General features: G+C 50.6%; 1 protein-coding gene across 1 annotated transcript in view; it reads left to right on the top strand.

Moving 5' to 3' along the window:
- The first annotated feature begins 8,488 nt into the window (after positions 1–8,488).
- Positions 8,489–19,108, top strand: part of SHB (SH2 domain containing adaptor protein B) — a 135,686-nt gene continuing 125,066 nt past the window's right edge. Inside the window, exon 1 of the mRNA XM_028108844.2 lies at positions 8,489–9,773. Coding sequence (XP_027964645.2) covers positions 9,060–9,773 — 714 coding nt within the window. The 5' untranslated portion in view covers positions 8,489–9,059. The remainder of the gene's footprint in view (positions 9,774–19,108) is intronic.

The raw sequence follows: 19,108 nt of genomic DNA, 5'->3' as shown, positions 1-19,108 counted from the left end.
AGTGATTCTCAAGTCTAAGCACCACGACCCACACAGTGGCCATGGTGGATGTGCTACTTTACAGCAAAAGTGGTCCATTGGAGAAGTGAATTCTTGTGTTTAGAGCCTAAGTCCACAAATGGAAGCAAATGGAAATATAAATAGAGTTCTACATAGAGATAAAAGGAGGAAACTCGTGAAGAAAGCAATGATTCTCTCTGGGTTTTACTAGGTCCAGACCCCAAGAATATGAATGAAATGCTGCTCCAGCCTTGGAGGTGAAGTAAACCCACAGTCCAGAGCCCCCAAATTCATCACTGTCTGAACTTTAGGACCAAAGGGATCAGAATGGGCTCTGAGGACTGGTCAGAAGGATCTCTTTCATTCACCATGACTCAGGGAAGCTGAAAAACCAACAGTTCCCTCCTCTGCACAAGTACAATAAGCAATGATTCTACAGCATCTTGTAAACTCCAAGAACTCCAGAAATTCTAGTGACCTGGGGCTCACTTAGATTCTGCCCCCATTCTGCCAGTGCCTCTCCAAGCTGTGCCCACAGGCCTTACAGGACTCTGTCTGGGTATGATAGTTCTTTAGGATGCTACGTGGGTGAAAGAAGCTGGCACCTGGTTTCCCTGTGACCTGGTGAGGACTGGTTAGTGGATGTTCAGAGTTTAGAAGGTGGCTGGGCTCCTCTCTCTTTCAGCCCAGGAGATTAGATCTTTTGGCCTCGAAAGTTCCCCTCTGCTCTAGAGAATCCTCTATTCCAAACCAGCTCCCAGCAAGCATTTACCCTCAGGGTCTGAGTTATTTTGGGAGACTCAACATCCAGCATTCAGCCCTAGGGAGGGGAAGAAATGGACAGACAATTGGGCAGTCTCCACCCCCACCCCACCCCCAAACCCAGACAGAAGGCAGACAGCCATTTGCAACTTTAACTCTTTCCTGGCTTTGGCTAAGACCTAAGCATCCACTCAGGAAAGCCTCAGATGGCAGCATGGTGACCATAAATTAATTCAAGAAAAAAATTGTAGTGGGAGAAAATTATGCATGGAAAGTGACTTTTAAAAATTGTCTTTAAATGTTACAGCCAAAGTGAGAGGATGGAAATTGCATCAAAAGAACATTTTTTGTACAGGTTATAAATCACTTTCCCAACCATAGGGCTTAAAGTAATATTTCACCTTTTCAGGAACTCCAAAGTTTATTTTGGAGATGAGGAGAATCAGATTAAACTCTTCAGATTTAGTTTTACACACTAGCACAAAGTCATTCACATTAGAACCCAGGTAAGTGAGATCTTGGAGGTTTCAATGTTTGCTGCCTCTACGCCTTCTTTTTCAGTCCTTCCCTACAGAGCGCAAAGCTCTCATGGCAGAGCTGGTCAGTCTAATATCCAGCCTTACACAGGACAGGTGCTCAGTGGAAGGAAGGAGAGAGTCTAGAATGATTCTCAAAGGGTGACAAGGGTCCTTTTGCATGTAGAATGTCTGGACTTTCTCAGTGGTGTGCTTTATTAGGGTCTGAGGTGATAACTCATACTTAAGAACGGTGATTTGTGGGATCTCTGTTGGATTCGATTCCACACACAGTCACTCAGGGCCTAGCATTTGGCAGGCACTGAGCAAAGCCTGGGGGTGGACAGAAATGAATAATGCACAGCCCCTGCTACCTGCCCTCCAGATGTCTCTCAAGGACAAGACAGTCACATACCCTGGGTACCTGGCATCCCAGAAACAAATAAACCTGACTGTGAGACCCCCAGAGAAAACCTGGTGGTGCTAGTGGGTTTGCATTTAAGTCCTCGATTGCAGAGAAATGCTGCTCTGTTCTTGAACAACACTTGCCTCTTACAAAACAAAGATAGACTCCCTTCTCCATCTCTGACACCCACCTCCTCCAGTCTACATCAGCTCTGGCCTGCCCTGGTCCTGGTTCCTCACAGAAGCAGTGTGACTTGGCCTAACCAACCCTGGAGGTATCCCTGATTTCTCACTGCCCCCAGCCTCGTTGGGACCTGGACTGACCTAATGTACCACCTACCCGTGGTTTCTTTCTGCCACACTTTCCACATCCCCCTTGCCCATGGGCTCCACAGCCTCTTCGGCCGGGCTTTTAGGTTGCCTGACCCAGAACTTTATGCCCTCAGACACTTCTGGCCCACATCTGGCTCTTCCTGGCCTAACTTGTCCTACTGGCAATAAGCTCCAGGTGCCAATGGTAGCCTTCAAGACTGCCGTCAGACTGATAGTTGGGACTGAAAGTTACTGCACCCAGTAGGTTTGCAACCTCCATAACTTATGCTGCAATCACCACAGGACAGGTGGTTCGACCATTAGGATGCATCACTGCAAAGCAATTAGCTGGAAAGCAAATTAGTTGAAAATTTTCTAAGGAAGTTTCAAACTGGCTTTCAAACTTCAGCTATAGCAGAATTACCTGGAGACAGGCTTGCTAGGCCACAACCCCCAGTTTCTAATTCTGAAGGTCAGGAAGTCAGAATGACAATTTGTATTTCTAACAGGTTCTCAGGTAAGGCTGATGCTCTGGCCCAGGGACCTCACTTTGAGAATCTCTGCTCTAGTCCAGTGGTTTTCAAGTTTGGCTGCAAATTGGACTCACCTAGGGAGATTGTTTTTAAAGATTGATCTGGGTGCCTGGGTGGCTCAGTCAGTTAGATGTCTGCCTTAGTCTCACGTTGTGATCCTAGAGTCCTGGTATCAAGCCCTGAGTCCAGTTCCCTGCTCAGAGGGGAGTCTATATCCCCTCTTCCTCTGCCGCTCCTGCTCCCACACCACTGGTGCACACTCTCTCTCTCTCTCTCAAATAAATAAATAAATAACCTTAAAAAAAAAAAGGTTTTATTTATTTATTTATTTACAGCACTTGCATGAGCGGGGGAGGGGCAGAGGGAGAGGGAGATGGAGAGAATCCCAAGCAGACACCCCGCTGAGCACAGAGCATGATGCAGGGCTCGATTTCACGACCCTGAGATCATGACCTGAGTCAGAAGTCCAACCAACTGAGCCACCCAGGCACCCCTGGGAGTTGTTTTTTTTTTTTTTTTTTTTAATACAATGCCTGAATCCATCAGAAATTCTGATTTAACTGGTCTGGAATACAGACTGGTCACTGGGGACTGTATAAGTTCTGTAGGTGATTATAATGTTCAGCCAGGCTTAAGAACATCTGCTCTTGTCCATTTCATTAGCAGAGGCTGGGCTAGGGGTTGGAAGCCTTTTTTATCTCCCACATGGACAGATAAATATAGGACACTCAGTTAAATTTGAATTTCAGATAAACAACGAATAATATTTCACTGTAAGTATGTCCCAAATATTGCATGGATGTCCTTTTTTGCTATTGTTTTGTTTTTTCTAGATCTGGCAACCCTATCCTTAGACATTTCCATAACACAGAATGGGAAACAATGATCTGCCAGCTCCTATTTTATAAATAGTAACACCAAGTCACATAGGAAGTCAAAAGAGAGCTGGGATAAGAACTCAGGAGTCTTGACCTCAGTTCAGAGCTCTTTTCCTTCCATCACACTTAACTGTGCTAAAGACACTTGTACCCTTTTCTTGTTAGGGGGTTATTGTCAGTTGCCTGGAGGTGACTTCAAAGGAGTCAGTATGATTAACATCCTCTCTGCTCCTGTGCTAATCCTCACCTCCACCCCCCCTTTCTACTGTTGCAGGTATCACAGAGGTTGTCCTAGGATATGGCCATTCTCAGGGCCATATCTTAATGCCAAATCCCACCTCAGGGAGGAAGTGGACTGGAAGTGGCACTGGTCAGAGACAGCTGTGAGCGAGAGCCCATAATTGGGTAACACAAGGACAGGTGGGATTTGGCACAGGCAAACTACAAGTAAAGCATGTTGGGAGAGGCCCACTTAATTCGCAGAGACACTCGGAATTAGTTGTAAATTCTCTGGGAAGAGATCAAGGCAGCGGCATAAACAGTTCAATTAAACTGTCGGCTCAATGCTCAATGTGCGGTAATGGTCAAAACACAGCCTTTAATCTAGATATAAAGGATTATCTTTGGACCCATAATGAGATTCTTAAGATTAGTTGTACCTGAGGTGGAGAGAACAGAGCTGGCTCAGTGATGCACAGACAGCCTCGAATGTCAGCATAACCGGGACTCTTGGGAAAGGCTACCTGGATGCCACAACCTTCCTGGAACCCCCTCCGGATGCTGGGAAGACAGGCATAAACCTCATTCTGCTTCCTCCACATAAGAGAACAGCCTGGGAACAGAACACCAGAACACATCTGCTTCAAAAACTCAGCAAGTCTGCTATTGGACTCACCTAGGGAGATTGTTTCCCACCTCCAGACCGAAGTTAATACCACTAGCACCAGGTCCAAGGCAGAGATGCCAAGCTTTAGCCCTCTGCCATTCTGTCCTCCATGATTAACCATTCACATTCACTTGTTCATTTGACAAATACTTATCGTGTGCCTATTAGGTGTCAGGCAGTGTGCTGAACATTGGAGATATGCGGTGAACAAAAGCAAAGCTCTCTTTCCCATTGTGGGGCAAGACAATAAACAAGAAAAATAAGTAAGATATGCTGTGCATGAAATGGGTCTGGGTAACATTCAGAAAAATAAAGCTGGGAAGGATAGGAAGTGTTGAGTGGGAACAACAATCCTAGATATGGTGCCCAGGGGAGGCCTCACTGAGCATGTAACATTTAAATACAGACCTGGGGCACCTAGGTGGCTCAGTCGGTTAAATGTCTGACTTCAGATCAGGTCATGATCTCAGGGTCCTGGGATCGAGCCCACGTAGGGTTCCCCGCTCAGCGGGGAGTCTGCTTGTCCCTTTCCCTCTCCCTTTGCCCCTCCCCCTGTGTAAAATCTTAAAAAAAAAAAAAAAAAGAACAAATACAGACCTGAAGGGAGTGAAGGATGAGCCATGGGGACAACTGAGGGAAAGAATTCCATGCAGAGGAAATACAGTGCAAAGGCTCCACGGCAAGAGTGTTCAAGGAATACCAGGAAGAGGTAGCCTGGCTAGAGCAGGAGAGAGGACAATACAAAATGAAGTTAGGAATTTGAGGGGACTAGGTCATATAAGGCATTGTGGGTCTCTATAAGAATTTTATTTATTATTTATTTATTTATTAGGGACGTGGGGATTTAATGGGAGATTTGAGCAGAAAAGGGACAGAATCAGATTGAGTTTTAATAGGATCACTGGCTGCTGTGTTGAGACAAAATCAGGAAAATGGGTAACAGATGCCTGTGATGATCCAGGCAAGAGATAAAGGAGTGTTGGGCTGGTGTGGAAGCAGTGGAGGTGGTGAGAAGTGGTAAGATTTTGTTTATTCCTTGCTGAAGGGTTGGATGGAGCAGGAATGAAAGAAGGATGTCAAGGATGACTGAGAGTTTTGCCTCAGATCTTCTTAGAGCACTAATGACTCCCAAATCTATGATTCCAGTCCAGATTCCTGCCCTGGGGCCCAGCAAACAGCAGGAGACTAACATTACCATTTGATGACCTGAACTGAAAGAAGTAGAGGAGTCTGTTGGGTTGGTGGCATCATTTCTCCAGGCCTTTATCAATGACATAGCCTACCTCCAGTTACTGGAAGGAGGATGCAGGAAAAAGAGCTGCCATGTCCCCACCTTGGTCTAAAGTGAGAAGTTGAGACAGGGCAGAAACAGAAACAGGGCCATACAGAACCCTTCCAATAAGAAAATCAGGGACAAGGCCGGGGCAACAGGGGGGTGTGGAGCTAAAAGTAAAAAATGGCAGTGATGGGCATAATGTTGGATTTGTGATATCAAGAGACCAGGTACCAATCCCAGCTGTGCCTCTTGATTTAATCTCTTCCTTTCAGTCATCCATTTTCCCTCTGTGAAGTGGGGTGACTGGCTCTGTGAAAGGACAGTCTGTTCAGTTCTGACTGCCTGTGGTGCTCTGATCCTTTCCCTATAAGTTCCTGTCTTCTTCAACCATTTGACATACTACTTTTCCAATATTGTCTTTAGGAAACTTTTCTGTTTCCTTTCAGAATGATTATTTCTGAATCTGTCTTGTAAGGTGTGTCTCCACTAGTTCCCAGAGGAAAACACCCATGTGTTTTTGCCTGCTTGAAGTAAATACTACCTTAGTCCAGTTACCCCATCTGTAAACTGGGAATAACACCAACTTGCAGGGCTGATGAGTAGGGTTAATAATATACAGAATGTGTTGGGGTTGAGCAGATAGACAAGTGCTCTGGAAGTTCTTGGCATAATACTATAGCATTACAATAATTTTGGCTTGCAAATTATACCCCAGCAGAGGCATCACATGGAAAAGTGGGTCTAACCCCATGGTCTGCTGAAAGTGAAATGGAAAAAATAAGTTGTGAAATATAACTTCTCTTCCTAAACCTTTGGAAAAGGCAGAGATAATTCTTCCATGTGCAACCCACATGCAGGGAGCAAGCTTCCAGACCCTGGAGAGGACTTCCTTGTCCTGAGTGGCCTGGCCTATGGCCAGTGTCTGGCTGCTCCTCCTTACTGGGCCTACAAGCTGAAATGGGAAGAGAGGGAGCCAGAGAGGATTTGTGGTTGGTTGAGAAATGGGGCTTACAATGAGGATGTATTTGCCTTTTGGGTTTTCTTCTATTTGGGCCTCCCTTACTTGCAGAATAATTGTTTATACAGCAGAGGAGTGATTTAAAGGGTAATCTGAGATATTTAAGTTTAAGGTTACCCAAAATAAACACCTTAGCCCAAGTCAATTTCTGGTTCTTCCACCATTCCCCAGACACATCACACACACCACACACACACACACACACACACACACACACACACACACACACACACTAGATTATTTCCTGAGAAATGCCAAGTAGGTAGATCTCAGGCAATGAAGGGGCTGTGTAGATGGTGTCTGTGACTGTGGGGGTTATAATGGTGGGTTTAAAAAGTTAACTTGCTCATAGAGGATGACAGTCCTGTCTGACCAAAGGGGGAAAGAGCAAATGGCTTGATCCTAAAGGGACAATTTGCAGTCAATTCCATTACATCAGTGTGTGTGGCTGAGTGGACGGAACACAACCTTCAGGGAAAGACCCAAGTTGGAGTCTGGGTTCTGTCCCTTCCCCACTGTGGCCTCAGGCAGTGAAGAGGCGACAGCTCTCAGGCAGTTCTTGTCTGGCTCTCAGACTGAGAATGTGACCTCCACCACCAGCGAGGCTAGGGCTGTGTCCCGGCCAAGAGAGCCTCTGGCCTTCTGCCTGCCCTAACAGGTCCCACTTTTCCTACAGGATACGGAAAAAGATAGACTCCCACCAAAGCCCATCTCTTAAGACAGGTAGCAAGTAGAGATTATTACCGACGTGGGCTAATGTCCTAATAAGTCAGCCTTCCTAGAGAATTCCTGCGACTTCGGGTCTCAGTTCTCACACCTTAGGGTAAAGCATATTCTGGGGCTTGGCGGCCAAACTCAAAGGAGGACCGGCTCTCGTGGCAGTTACCTCTTTTGCAGGCAGCTCTTCCCGCCCCACCGGGAGCCTTGCGCCTCCCAGGAAAAGCTTCACTGGGTAAGCTGCGCCCCTGCCTCGGCCTCAGTTTCCTCAGCTTTGGTCAATAATCAAAGGACGATCTTAAACTGCAAAGTAGAGACTGGTGGAAATGACATCATTTCGGCTCCACCTGACCGGGAAGTGGCAGACCGGCCCACCTGGGGGGCCGGCCCTCCTTTGGGCCTCAGGTCGGCCGTGCGCGGGGTTAAAGCCCCGACCTCCTCAGAGGTGAGAAGGTGAGCCAACGTCCGGCCTCCCCTCAGCCGGGCGCTGAGACTGGTGCCCGGCCAGCCCGCCGCCCCTCCAAGCCGCTTCCGTCATCCGGACGGCTAACACGCTCATTAGCACAGAGACTCCTCCGAAGATCAGGCACGCGGGGGCTGAACCGGAGTCTCTGTCCCTTCAAGAAGGGGATAAAGCACCCTGTCCCGGAGGGGTCCCAGGGCCGCACTTCCTTCGCGCGAGTCACACTGTAAATAGAAATGTCCCGGGATAATTCACCCCCGCGCCCCGCCCCAACAGTGGGTCCCTGAGGTGCACAGCGCGCGGGCACCAGGAGATGCGCACGGGTCTGGCCTCTGCCCGCGGCGGGCTCAAGCTAGCAACCTCACGCCCCAGGCGGTGGCGGGCTGCGAGCGAGGCGGGGCCAAGAGGGCCGCCGGACCCCGGTGCCCTCAGGCGCCACCCCGGGGCTGGCGCCGAGGTGGCCGCGGGTGGTGGCGCGTGCTGAGGTAGAGAGTTGCGCCAGCTGAAGACCCGGGCACGAGGAGGGCGGGGCTTAGGCCGCGGTCTGGCGGCCGGGCTCGTGGGGGGCGGGGGGCGGGGCGGGGCCTGCGGGGGCGGGCTGGGGGCGGGGCGCGCGCGCGAGCCCAGGGAGGGCGGGGCCGCGGCGCGGGGCGGGCTCTGGCGGCCCGGGTGTCACACACGCGGCGGTTCGGGAGGCGGCGGCAGCGGCAGCGGCAGCGGCAGGCGCCGCCGGGACGGGCAGGGGCGCGCGGCTCGGGCGGGCGCCGGCTGCCTCCCTCCGTCGCTCGCTCGCTCTCCCTCCTGCTTGCTCGCCGGCTGAGGGGCCGGGCTCTCTCCCAGAGCTCTCGGGAAGGAAGAAGGGGGGCCAAAGACGCCGACAAGTTCCCGCAGCAGCCGCAGATCCCGGCCCAGGCGGAGGCTGCGGCTCAGACGGGGCAGGAGAGCGCTCCGCGGCGGAGCGCACGGCCAGAGCGTCTCAGGCGGGGGGCGCCCGGGCCTTTCGCTCTCCGCGGGGCCGCGGTCCGGGATCCCATGAGACGCGCCCGTGAGGGGCGAGAGATCCGAAGCCCGGGCGGCGAGAGGCAGAGGCGGAGGGCGGTGTTGCAGCTGCTGGAAGCCCGGATCGGCCGGCAGGAGGCGGCGGAGAGAACTTGAACTTGGCGTCGAGAGCGGGCGCCCCGGACGCCCCCCGCCGGGGCCGGGGCGCCGAGAGACCTGGGCCGCAGCGCTGCTCCCCGAATGGCCGCGGCGGCGGACCGAGCTCCCGCGCCGCGGCCCTAGGCGGCCTCTCGCCATGGCCAAGTGGCTGAACAAGTACTTCAGCTTGGGCAACAGCAAGACCAAGAGCCCCCCGCAGCCGCCGCGGCCGGACTACCGCGAGCAGCGGCGCCGGGGCGACCGGCCCTCACAGCCCCCCCAGGCTGTGCCGCAGACCCCGGCGGGCGCCTCGGCGTCCTGCGGTCCGGCTGCCGCCTCCTGCTTCTCAACCTCGTCGGGATCGCTGCCCGACGACAGCGGCAGCACCAGCGACCTCATCCGCGCCTACCGCGCACAGAAGGAGCGCGACTTTGAGGACCCCTACAACGGGCCCGGTTCGTCGCTGCGCAAACTGCGCGCCATGTGCCGCCTGGACTACTGCGGCGGCGGCGGGGAGCCGGGCGGGGGCCAGCGCGCCTTCTCAGCCTCATCCGCGTCGGGCGCCGCCGGCTGCTGCTGTGCCTCCTCCGGTGCAGGCGCCGCCGCGTCCTCGTCGTCGTCCTCCGGCTCCCCGCACCTCTACCGCAGCAGTAGCGAGCGGCGGCCAGCCACCCCGGCCGAGGTGCGCTACATCTCTCCGAAGCACCGCCTCATCAAGGTGGAGAGCGCCGCGGGCGGTGCGGTAGATCTCCCCGGGGCTGCCTGCTCGGGCGGCCGCACCTGGAGCCCGACGGCCTGCGGTGGCAAGAAACTGCTCAACAAGTGTGCCCCCTCGGCCGCGGAGGAGAGCGGGGCCGGCAAAAAGGACAAGGTAAGGCACCCCTTGTTCTCACCCCAGGTTCCTGAGCCAGTGTGCGCACGGGGAAACTAAGGCAACGCTCTGATTTCTGCATTAGCTTCGGGCTAGGACCCTGGCGTAAGGGCTCCTACGCCGCTTCCCAGTTCTTCCCTCTCGCGCGCTCTTTCGTCTGGATCCTCGGCCTCTGACACAGACTCTTTTACCTGCTGCTCCTAAAACGTCCTTTCTCTGAGCCCACAGCCAGGTGCCTCCTTCGGAAGTAACCTGACGAGAGCGCCCTACCAACCTTGTCCAAGAAAGACCCAGCCAGCCCTTCCGTCCCCCAAGACCTAAAGTCTGACAGTCAGAGCTGGCAGGGATTTAGATGAGCGTGTTTTGTTTTTTTGTTTTCTCCCTCCCACCATGCTGTAGATGGGAAACTGAGGTCCAGAGCTGGGAAGGGACTCGCACGGTATTACACATAATTCTCGGTGGCAGATCCGGACCGGCTGTCTTTAAATGTATATATGTAAATCGCTCTAAAAGCCCTGCCCTGCCCCACCCCTCGCGCCAGGTTTCCAGATCCGAGCGGCCTTTTGTACTGGAGCTGCCCTGGGAACCCCCACGCATGCTTTTCCGGTTAAAATACGCTGCCTCCAGGAGCTTTCCACTTCGACAAGTCAGTTCCTCCCGCCGCGCGCACAAGGGGGTTCGCCAGTCCATCAGCTGGAAGGAGACTCACCCCTCCCCCCAATCCTCACCTCTCTTCCTGATCCCACCCCCACCCCATACAGTCCCAGGAATGTGGGAACACTTTGTGACAACCCCCCAACATATTAGGCCATTTTGATCCCCCTCTTTGAAGCACACCAATTACAGCCAGACTGGGCCCCTCTCTTCCCCCTTCACACTCCTGTCGCACCCTCCCTTCCCCCATAAAATAATACTTGTTCTGTCTACTTATGGTGGAAGGCAGTGTTTTGATTACATCTGAGGCCCAGCGCCCTGTCAGGCTCATGTCCCTCTTGTTCTCCCCATCACCCCCACCTTTTCCCAAAGGTAAACTTTTGCCCAGGCGTGGGCTGGGGAAGACTGATAGTCTGAGCTCCCTTTAGGACTGGATGTCCAGACAGGAGACAGACAGGCTCCTACCTGCCAGCTGGTGCTTGGAAAGGGATGTTTTTGTTTTCTAGGCAGGAGAAGTAAGGGGATGCCCTTCCTTTTAATTTTTCTGACTGGCTTTTTCTCTCTGAGGTCCCACCCAAGAGTATCCCCTCCTCTCTGGATCTGCTAAAGGCAAGGTGGGCAGTCGGTCAGTGGAGGTTCCCACCCTCCCCTGGAGCCAGTTTGGGGGCACACCTTGGAAGCATGGACTCAGGCCTCCCTAGAAGAAGCTGGGAGCCAGGTGGCCACCCAGGTGCTTGCTGCCTTGCAGGAGGGGGAGATTTCTCTGGGAGCCCCCAGGATCAAGTGCTTGTGGTTGATTTGTGAGGGAAACACCAAAGAGGCTCCCTACTGCCTTATATGTCTCTCAAATTTGGCTAGGTGCTGGCTTGGGAGAATCTGAAGTTCCTGGGTATGGTTGGTTTGAGCAAGGCCCCGCCTGTGAAGATGGAGAGATTCCCAGCAAATGGTGCTAGACTCCTGGGCCCCCCTTGTTAACTCCACAGCCACCTTCCTGGTGGGCAAATCTTTCCCTCCCACTGCTTTGTAAAGTTTTCTTTTCTGGTTTTCAAAACTTAGGAGACTTTTTTTTTTCCAATTACAATTAAGACTATTTCAAATACTGAGGAATAATGTCTTAGAGCTAGAATGTTAAGTGTATTTAAGAGTTGGCTTTGTTCATCATCAAGTTTTTTTTTTTAAAGATTTTATTTTTAAGTAATCTCTACACCCAGTGTGGGGCTCAAAACCTACAACCCCAAGATCAAGAGTTGCATGCTCCACTGACTTAGCCAGCCAGGCGCCCCTCACCATCAAGTATTTTTTATGGGTCTTTCCTGTGCCCTCCCCTGCTGGGTGCTGGAGCAGTCCCCTGTGAATTTTGTGGCCCAGTCTGCAGTGTGGATGATGAGTGCTGTGATGGGGGTGCTGTTACAGGAGCGCTGAAGTGGGGGTGGTCAGGGAGGGCTATTACTGTGGGGGAGGGGCAGTGACTATGGTTGGCTCCAGAAAGAAAGCCTGGCTACTTGAGGGGATGCAGATAAAGTGCCTGTGGCTGGCATTGAGAGGTTAGAGTTATGCAGGACCCCAGGGGAACAGCAGGACCCAGGTTAGGGAAGACCTTATAAGCTAAGCACAGTGAGGGCCAATGAAGGGATTTATGAGGGTTTTTTTTTTTTTTTTTGGTTTTTTTTTTTTTTATCTCTCTTGGCTGCATTTCACTTACTGGGTTGTGACTTTGAGCCCTTTGATCTTTTGAGAAATTGTTCTGATCCAAGAGACAGGAGTTTCAGCTACCATATGTTCTTTCTAAAGAGGAAGAGGGGAGGCAGCCACAGAGGGTCACACTGTGCAGTGGTTCTCAAACCAGAACTTGGAGGGCTCTTTAAAACCGATTCATCAAGCCTGCTGTGGGTCCTGAGAATGTGCATTTCTAACAAGTTCCTAGGTGATCTTTTGCTGCTGATTCTGCTTATCACACTTTTGAGGGCCGTTATGTAAGTGACTTCTCCTTAACCCTCCCCCTGGGTCTTCTGGTTGGAACTGCTTTGGGATGCAGAGACTCTAGATCCCCTCCTCTCTGCCCTCTGTGTGGGGCTATCTCCTCATCTGGGGCCAACACCCACCCCCCATTCCTGGTCAGGCAGTCTGAATGCAGCCTGGTTTTCACATTATTTTCAGCCAGACAGCTTTTGGAAGGCCAGGCATACTGTATAGATCCAGGCCTGAACCCATGGTTCCAGGAAAACCCACTTCTAGTACCCCGCTTAATCTCAGGCCTAGCTTCCTTTTGTCAGTTGTCAGGGATAAGACAAGAACCCATAAGGCTGATGAATGCCTCCCCCACACTCCCACTCTATGTGCCAGGCCCTGTGTTTGTTTTTAACATCAGGCCTGACTTGGGAGTTACTATGGTGTAGTGTAGAAGCTGTTGGTCCACAGATCGTCTTTTCAGTGCCTCCAGTGCCACCTCCCACTATGGTTTATCTTTGGGGGCCCTGCCTCGTGCCTCCCTGTGTCACACTTAGGCATCATTTTATTCTCCCAGTGAGTTCTCTGGTGTACCCCCTCCTCCCAGGCATCCAGGCTTGGGCATTATTCCTTTCAGAATCATGTGAAAGAGGGGGAAGGAATGAAGGCTGCAGAAGACTAGTCAGTAATCTCTGGCCTAAGTCTCTGGAGGAGATGCTCACATACTATCTTCATTTGTTTCCCCGGGGTTTTGTCTTGGGGACATTTCGTGAGGTCTTTACCTAGGAGGCTTTGAGGTGGATCTAGAGATGGAAATGGAATTTCAGTGCTGGGGAAGGGGCAGCTACAGCCCGCAGCAGCACTTCTGTGTCAGGGCTCTGTGTACATGTGTGGATGTAAGTTTGCATGCATGTATGTGTGTGGGTATATATGTGTGTACGTGTACATACAGAACTTCAGTATGGAGTCTGTTCTTGGAAACCAGAGCTTTCTTGCAGTGGGCCTCCCTTGGGGAATGAGAGATGACCTCAAATAGGTGGGGACTGAGTTTGGACCCCACAGGGAGTTCTTGAAACTGGTGAGCCGAGAAAGGGACGGACTCAGAGCCATGATTGAGCTGCCACAGTGGGGGTGGGGGATGGGGTCAGAGTTAGGGGACAATTAGAGTCCAGGTGAGAGACCATGAGGACCTGAGCTCCCAGGAAGAGAGAACGAAACTAGTCAGTAGAAATATCATTCCTTCAGGTTGTCTTTATAAAAAAGTAACCATGACAGAAGAAGCCAGTAACTTACTTGGTTGGTCTCCCTTTGTGCAGCCGAACAGGTCTCATCCCGTTACGTTTTCTGCTGAAGTCTTGTTTCTTTTATCATAATTGAGTAAATGTTTCCACCACAACTGAGAAAGTCAAGATGCATGGTGACATCAGTTTCCCGAGTTTTAAATACATGCTAATGTGTACCAACACTTTATATTTTGTCAGCATCCACAGGGTTGAGTTAAATAACATGTTTCCTAAAGAATAATATCATGTCTAACTTTTTTTTTTTAAACATTCAGCAAACATTTTCTGAGCAGCCTGCTAGACAGGGGATATTCAGAGAATAAGTGTGGCCAGCTTCAGCTTTCTAAGAAGGAAGATTCTCTTTTGCAGTTGAACACTAGCTTCTCAAGGTCTAGTCTGGGAGACAGATAACAGCCAAGGAGACCTAAGGAATGCCAAAACAGAAGTGTGTGCAAGGGGCTGGTAAGGCCTCGACTCTGGGAAGTCCAAGAGAGCTTTCAGGAGGAGGTGACATTTGAGCTGACTCTGGAAGGGTGAGTGGGAATTTCCTAGGCAGGGATGAGGGGGGAGCGCTGTCCATGCAGAAGGGATAGAACAGCTTGTGCCAGGGCCTGGAGGCTTGGGAGAGAATGGCTGGAGGCTCAGCAGAGTAGGTGTGGTGGGGGCATTACAGAGGGAGGTTGGAGTCAGAAAGGGAAGAGAGTGTCTCATGTGCCTTGCTGGGGAGTTGTAACTGGTCTTTTGGGCCTTTTCACATGCAATCATTGATGTGTGGCTTGATTGAAGCCCGAGTCAAACATGAGTTGTTAATTTCCATTTGGTTAATGGGCATATTCTCCAGTTCTTAGAAAGTAATTGATGGAAAAGGTAAGAGCCAAAGTTGGTATCTGTGGTTTGGCTTGGGATACTTTCTCCTTTGAAGTCCTGTCCCTTGAAAGTTGTGTGAGAGAAATGCCTATCAAACCTGGTTTTTTCCATTGATTGCCCAGAAGAGAAATATTCTCTAGGCTTCATGCTAACCACTTAATTGGTCATTTAATCCTCACAGTCACTCTAGAAGAGGTTTATATACTGTATCCGTTAGCTATTGCTGCATAACAAATCAGCCCAAACAGTGATTTTTAAACTAGGGGTTGGCAAACTTTTCTTAAAGGGCCAGATAATGAATAATTTTAGGCTTGAAAGCCAGACAGTCTTCATCATAACTGTTCAACTTTGCCCTTGCAGCTGGAAAGCAGCCATAGACAATATATTAATTAAAGGGCATAGTTGTGTATCAATAAAACTTTATTTAAAAAAACAGGCAGCTGACCTATGGTCTGTAGTTTCCAACCCCTACTTAAAATGATAAGCCTTTATTATTGTCCACAAGCCCACGCGTCTCAGTTTTCTGGTTTTTCTAGTCTCAGCTGGGCTCACACATGCATCTGCGGTCCATTCAGGGTGGATGTGCAGCCCTGCTGATCCTTGCTGGGCTCTCTTACATGTTTGCGGGTAGCTGGCTTAGGATGGTCTTGACTGAGACGGTTGGATTCTGTTCCATGTGGTCTCTCAGTCTCCAGCAGGCTAGCCTTTTTCATATGATCATGGCAGTGTTTTAAAAGAACAGAAGCCCATAAGGTTTCTTGAGGTTGGAAACTGGCACACTGTCCCTTCTGCTACATTGTGTTGACCAAAGCAAGTCACAAGGCCAGCCAGGATTGAAGAAGAGAGGAGGAGTTGCAGAGTCGCATGGCAAAGGGCAGGGATACAGGCAGGCCATTAATCAAGGCCTTCAATGCGATCCCATCTACCACAGGTAGTATTGCCCTTACTTTATAGATAAGAAACTAAGGTTTCAAGGTTAATGACTTGCTTGATGTCCCACAGCTACCAAGTGACAGAACCAGGATCATATCTGTGCAATCTGAATTCCAAGTTTATAGGCTTTTTTTTTTTTATCAATTTGTTCTATTTTCCATGATTGAAATGGAGATAGTAAGGCTCTGATATTTACCGGAATGTGCGTTATGTCTCCTCCCTTCACTTAATGTTCCTCTTCTTGCGCCCCTCTGCCTGAATTCCCACCCCTTTCAGTCTGGGCTTTGGTGGTCCCCAGAAGAAGCGCCAGAGTTGGCTTTTCTCTCTCCCTCCCCCATCTGCCTCTGAGTTCCATAAATGAGATGTTAATGCAGCCCTTGAATTATTTTATAGAGAAATTCTGCATGCAGAGTTGGCGCTTCCCAAGGGACAGCTGCACAAAACGTGTGTCTTGTAACTGTCACGTCTTCTCATTCTAACACCAAGCATTCCCTCCCTCCAAGGATTGGTGAGACTGTGCATGCTGTTTTAAGAAAAAACGAAAAAACTAATGGCACCTTGGACTTATCAACAAGGAACCTAAGTTTCCTTAAAGGAGATCAGGTGACCGTCCTCTAATCTGACAATCTCAGAACAGGACTGATTTCTCCCAACTTAACTCCCAAGACTTGACCTCATCCTCTCCCCACCCCCAAAGCATTTCTGATCCATAAAATAGGTGTTAAAGGTCAAATCTGAAACAGGTGTGGCTTCCTCTGGTCATTTAGCAAAGCTCAACTTGGCCTGTGTCAAGCGCTCCCCTGGGCAGTTTATCTTGGAGCTGACTTTTACATCTTGTGCTGGGAGAGCCAAGAGGTAGTGGCCTATGGGAGAAGGGGGAGGTCAGGCTTGGCCCTAGAAAATAAATTGGGATTTATAGCTTTGAAGCGGAGAGCTGGGTTGCTGGCTGGCTTGATGGTAGCACCTGTCGGCATTCTGAATGGTGGCCATGGGTTTCCTGTAGGATGGAGACAGAGGGTGCTGTGGTCTCTGCCGCCCTGACTTTATAACTTTTGTTTGGCCTGTGTTGACTGAGGAATTGCCATATACAGGCCACTCTCAAGGAGCTGTGTGGGTACAGGGATGAACCAGGGCTTCTGTAGTGCCTGCCCATAAGGAGCTTATTGGTGAGGATACAGGAAGCAGGTGAGAACAGAGATCTGTATGGCAGAATTTACCAATAAACAAAGTGGTGTAGGTGGGCTGAGAGCCATCCTGGCACAGAGGCTGTTCTGGTCAGAACCTTGGTTTCATGGATCCAAAGGAGAAGCAGGGTAAGGAGGAGGAGGGTGTAGGTTTGTTGTTTTGTTTTGTTTTTAACAGAGAAGCAGAGAAGTCTTGTTGGAGGAGGAGGCATTTGAGTAAAGAAAACATCGTCACTTCAATTGAGGGAGCTTTCCACGTAGTTATAGTAGCCAGTGCTTCCATTACACATACTCAGCCAGGCACTATTCATTGTGCTTTATATATGCATTAACTCTTACTCCACACCAAATCCTTGGAGGTAGGTGCTGCTGTCATTCCCATTTTACATATGAGAAAACTGAGGCACAGTGCTGTTAAGTAACTTGTCTAAGGCCATACCACCAGTAAGTGGCAGAGGAGAGGTTCAAAACTGGATGCAGAGCTTTGTTTTTGGCCACTGTGCCATCCCCCCCTCAGGCTGCACAGTCTCCAGGCTCATGCCTGAATTTCCTCTGCCTTACTTGTGGCAAGACTTACTCTTTATATAGCCTTGTAGGAGCAACTGATTCCTACATTTATGTAAGTATTTTGTAACTTAAGGGCATTTTTATACCCTTAGTTAATTTGCTTCTTAGAGTCAGTCTGTAAGGAAGGTGCTATAACCCCCATTTTGCAGATGGAGAAACTGAGGCTCTGGGGAGGAATGGAGCCTGCCCTGCTTCACAGCAGGTACTGGCTGATCCAGTGGCCAGACTGTGGACCTTCTGTTCTGAGCCCGGTGCCCTTGTGCTGCGGCTGTGGAGGTAGCTTGGCCAAAGCTCCAGTCCACAGGAAGGGTGACAGCCTGATTGATTTCCGGTTCTTTCCATGTTTTGATTCTGAAATACTTTACTGAGACCATTAAGGAGCATCGACAGAGGACCTTGCTTCCACAGTGGAATTTTTCTTCTCTTCCTGTTTGGTATTTTCCAGTAATATTTCTATTAATGTTTCACTTTCAGAGGCACTAGCTTCCTGAGAGTTTTTCGCTTTCTCAACTGCTGAGCCAGGAAGAATTGAATTTTCCTCTAAATCATTCAGTTCCTTTCCATTTTCTCCAAGGGGAGCCCTCTCTGGATTTCCCATTATGCCGTAGAGGAAGGATCCTGGAGGTGGATCCAAGGGATGGAGAGAGAATTAGTCAGGGCCCTGGGGAATGAGTCACGCCCTGTGTTTTCCAAGCAGGACTTAAGAGTAATGGTCAGAAAGGAGCTTCCCAAGGTCCATGAGGGGAGAAGTGACTTGACAGGTGGGTGGAGTGGGTAGAAGTGGATATCGCTGGCCTACTGCTGGGCCTTCACTTGCAGTCTGGACTCTGAGTCTTCAGCTGGGCCATAAGAGCTTATACCAAGACCTTTTCCCCATTCATTCAGCAGACATTACTGAGCACTGCTATGGTGCCGGGTATTCTATTGAGGTGCTGGGGATACAGCAGTGAACAAAACCAATAAAAATCTGTGCTCCCTAGGGGCACCTGTCTGGCTCATTCAGTAGAGCATGTGACTCTTGATCTTGGGGTCATAAGTTTGTGCTCTCCTGAGTTTGCCCCCTCATGAGAGGAGTCAAGCAAATGTAGTGTGTTGCATAGAGAGTATGAAGAAAGGTAAAGCAGGATAAAGAGGCTAGGGTGGGCGTGAGTTTGGGGTGTGGTGCTGTTTTAGATGGGTTCTCAGAGGGCTTTGCTAAGGATGTGACAGAAGGATTCCCATGGCTCCAAGGGAAGGGCATTCCACACAGAAGGAGCAGTCAGGGCAAAAGCCCGAGGCAGGAGCAGGCCCACGTGCTTCAGGGACATGAGCATGACTGGGCGGAGCAGGTGGGAAGTGGGCCAGGGAGGCTGAGTGTATGGGCCTTGGGGGCACTGGAAGGGTCTCTCATTTGAAGTCTGGGTGAGACAGTGAGATGAGAAGTCAGTGGAGAGTTCTGACCGGAGGAATGACCGGCTCTGACTTGGGTTTTGAGAGGATGACTCTGGCTGCCTAGTGGAGAACAGCCTGAAGGGGGTGAGTGGCGAGGCCAGCTGGGGCATGTGTGGCTGCTGGAACAGAGGCACTAGTGAGGGGTGAAGGGAAGACACCGAGCTCGGGATGTGTCCTGGGTAGAGCTGCAGGATTTCCTGACAGATGGATGCAGTGTGAGGTGTTGTTGGGGGGGGGGTCAAGGGTGACCCCAAAGTCTTGGCCTGAGCAATAGGGAGGATAACTCGTCATGAGCCGAGATGGGGAGGACAACAGAGGAGCAGTCGTATAGTTCAGCCAGTGGGGTTGACCCAGCAGCTCCGTAGTCCTGGGGCTAAGAGCAGGACACACTCTACCCTCCAGGGCCATGAGGTTCCTGAGAACCTGAAGGAGGCATGGGGGAACCTCTCTCCCAGCTGGGGAAAACCAC

The sequence above is a fragment of the Eumetopias jubatus genome, unplaced genomic scaffold (assembly GCF_037043125.1).
Source record: "Eumetopias jubatus isolate StellerSeaLion01/CBP00866 unplaced genomic scaffold, mEumJub1_p1.0 scaffold_15, whole genome shotgun sequence".
In the NCBI taxonomy this organism is placed as follows: Eukaryota; Metazoa; Chordata; class Mammalia; order Carnivora; family Otariidae; genus Eumetopias; species Eumetopias jubatus.
Note: the sequence above shows the minus strand (reverse complement) of the source record. Positions and strands in the feature narration are given on the sequence as shown.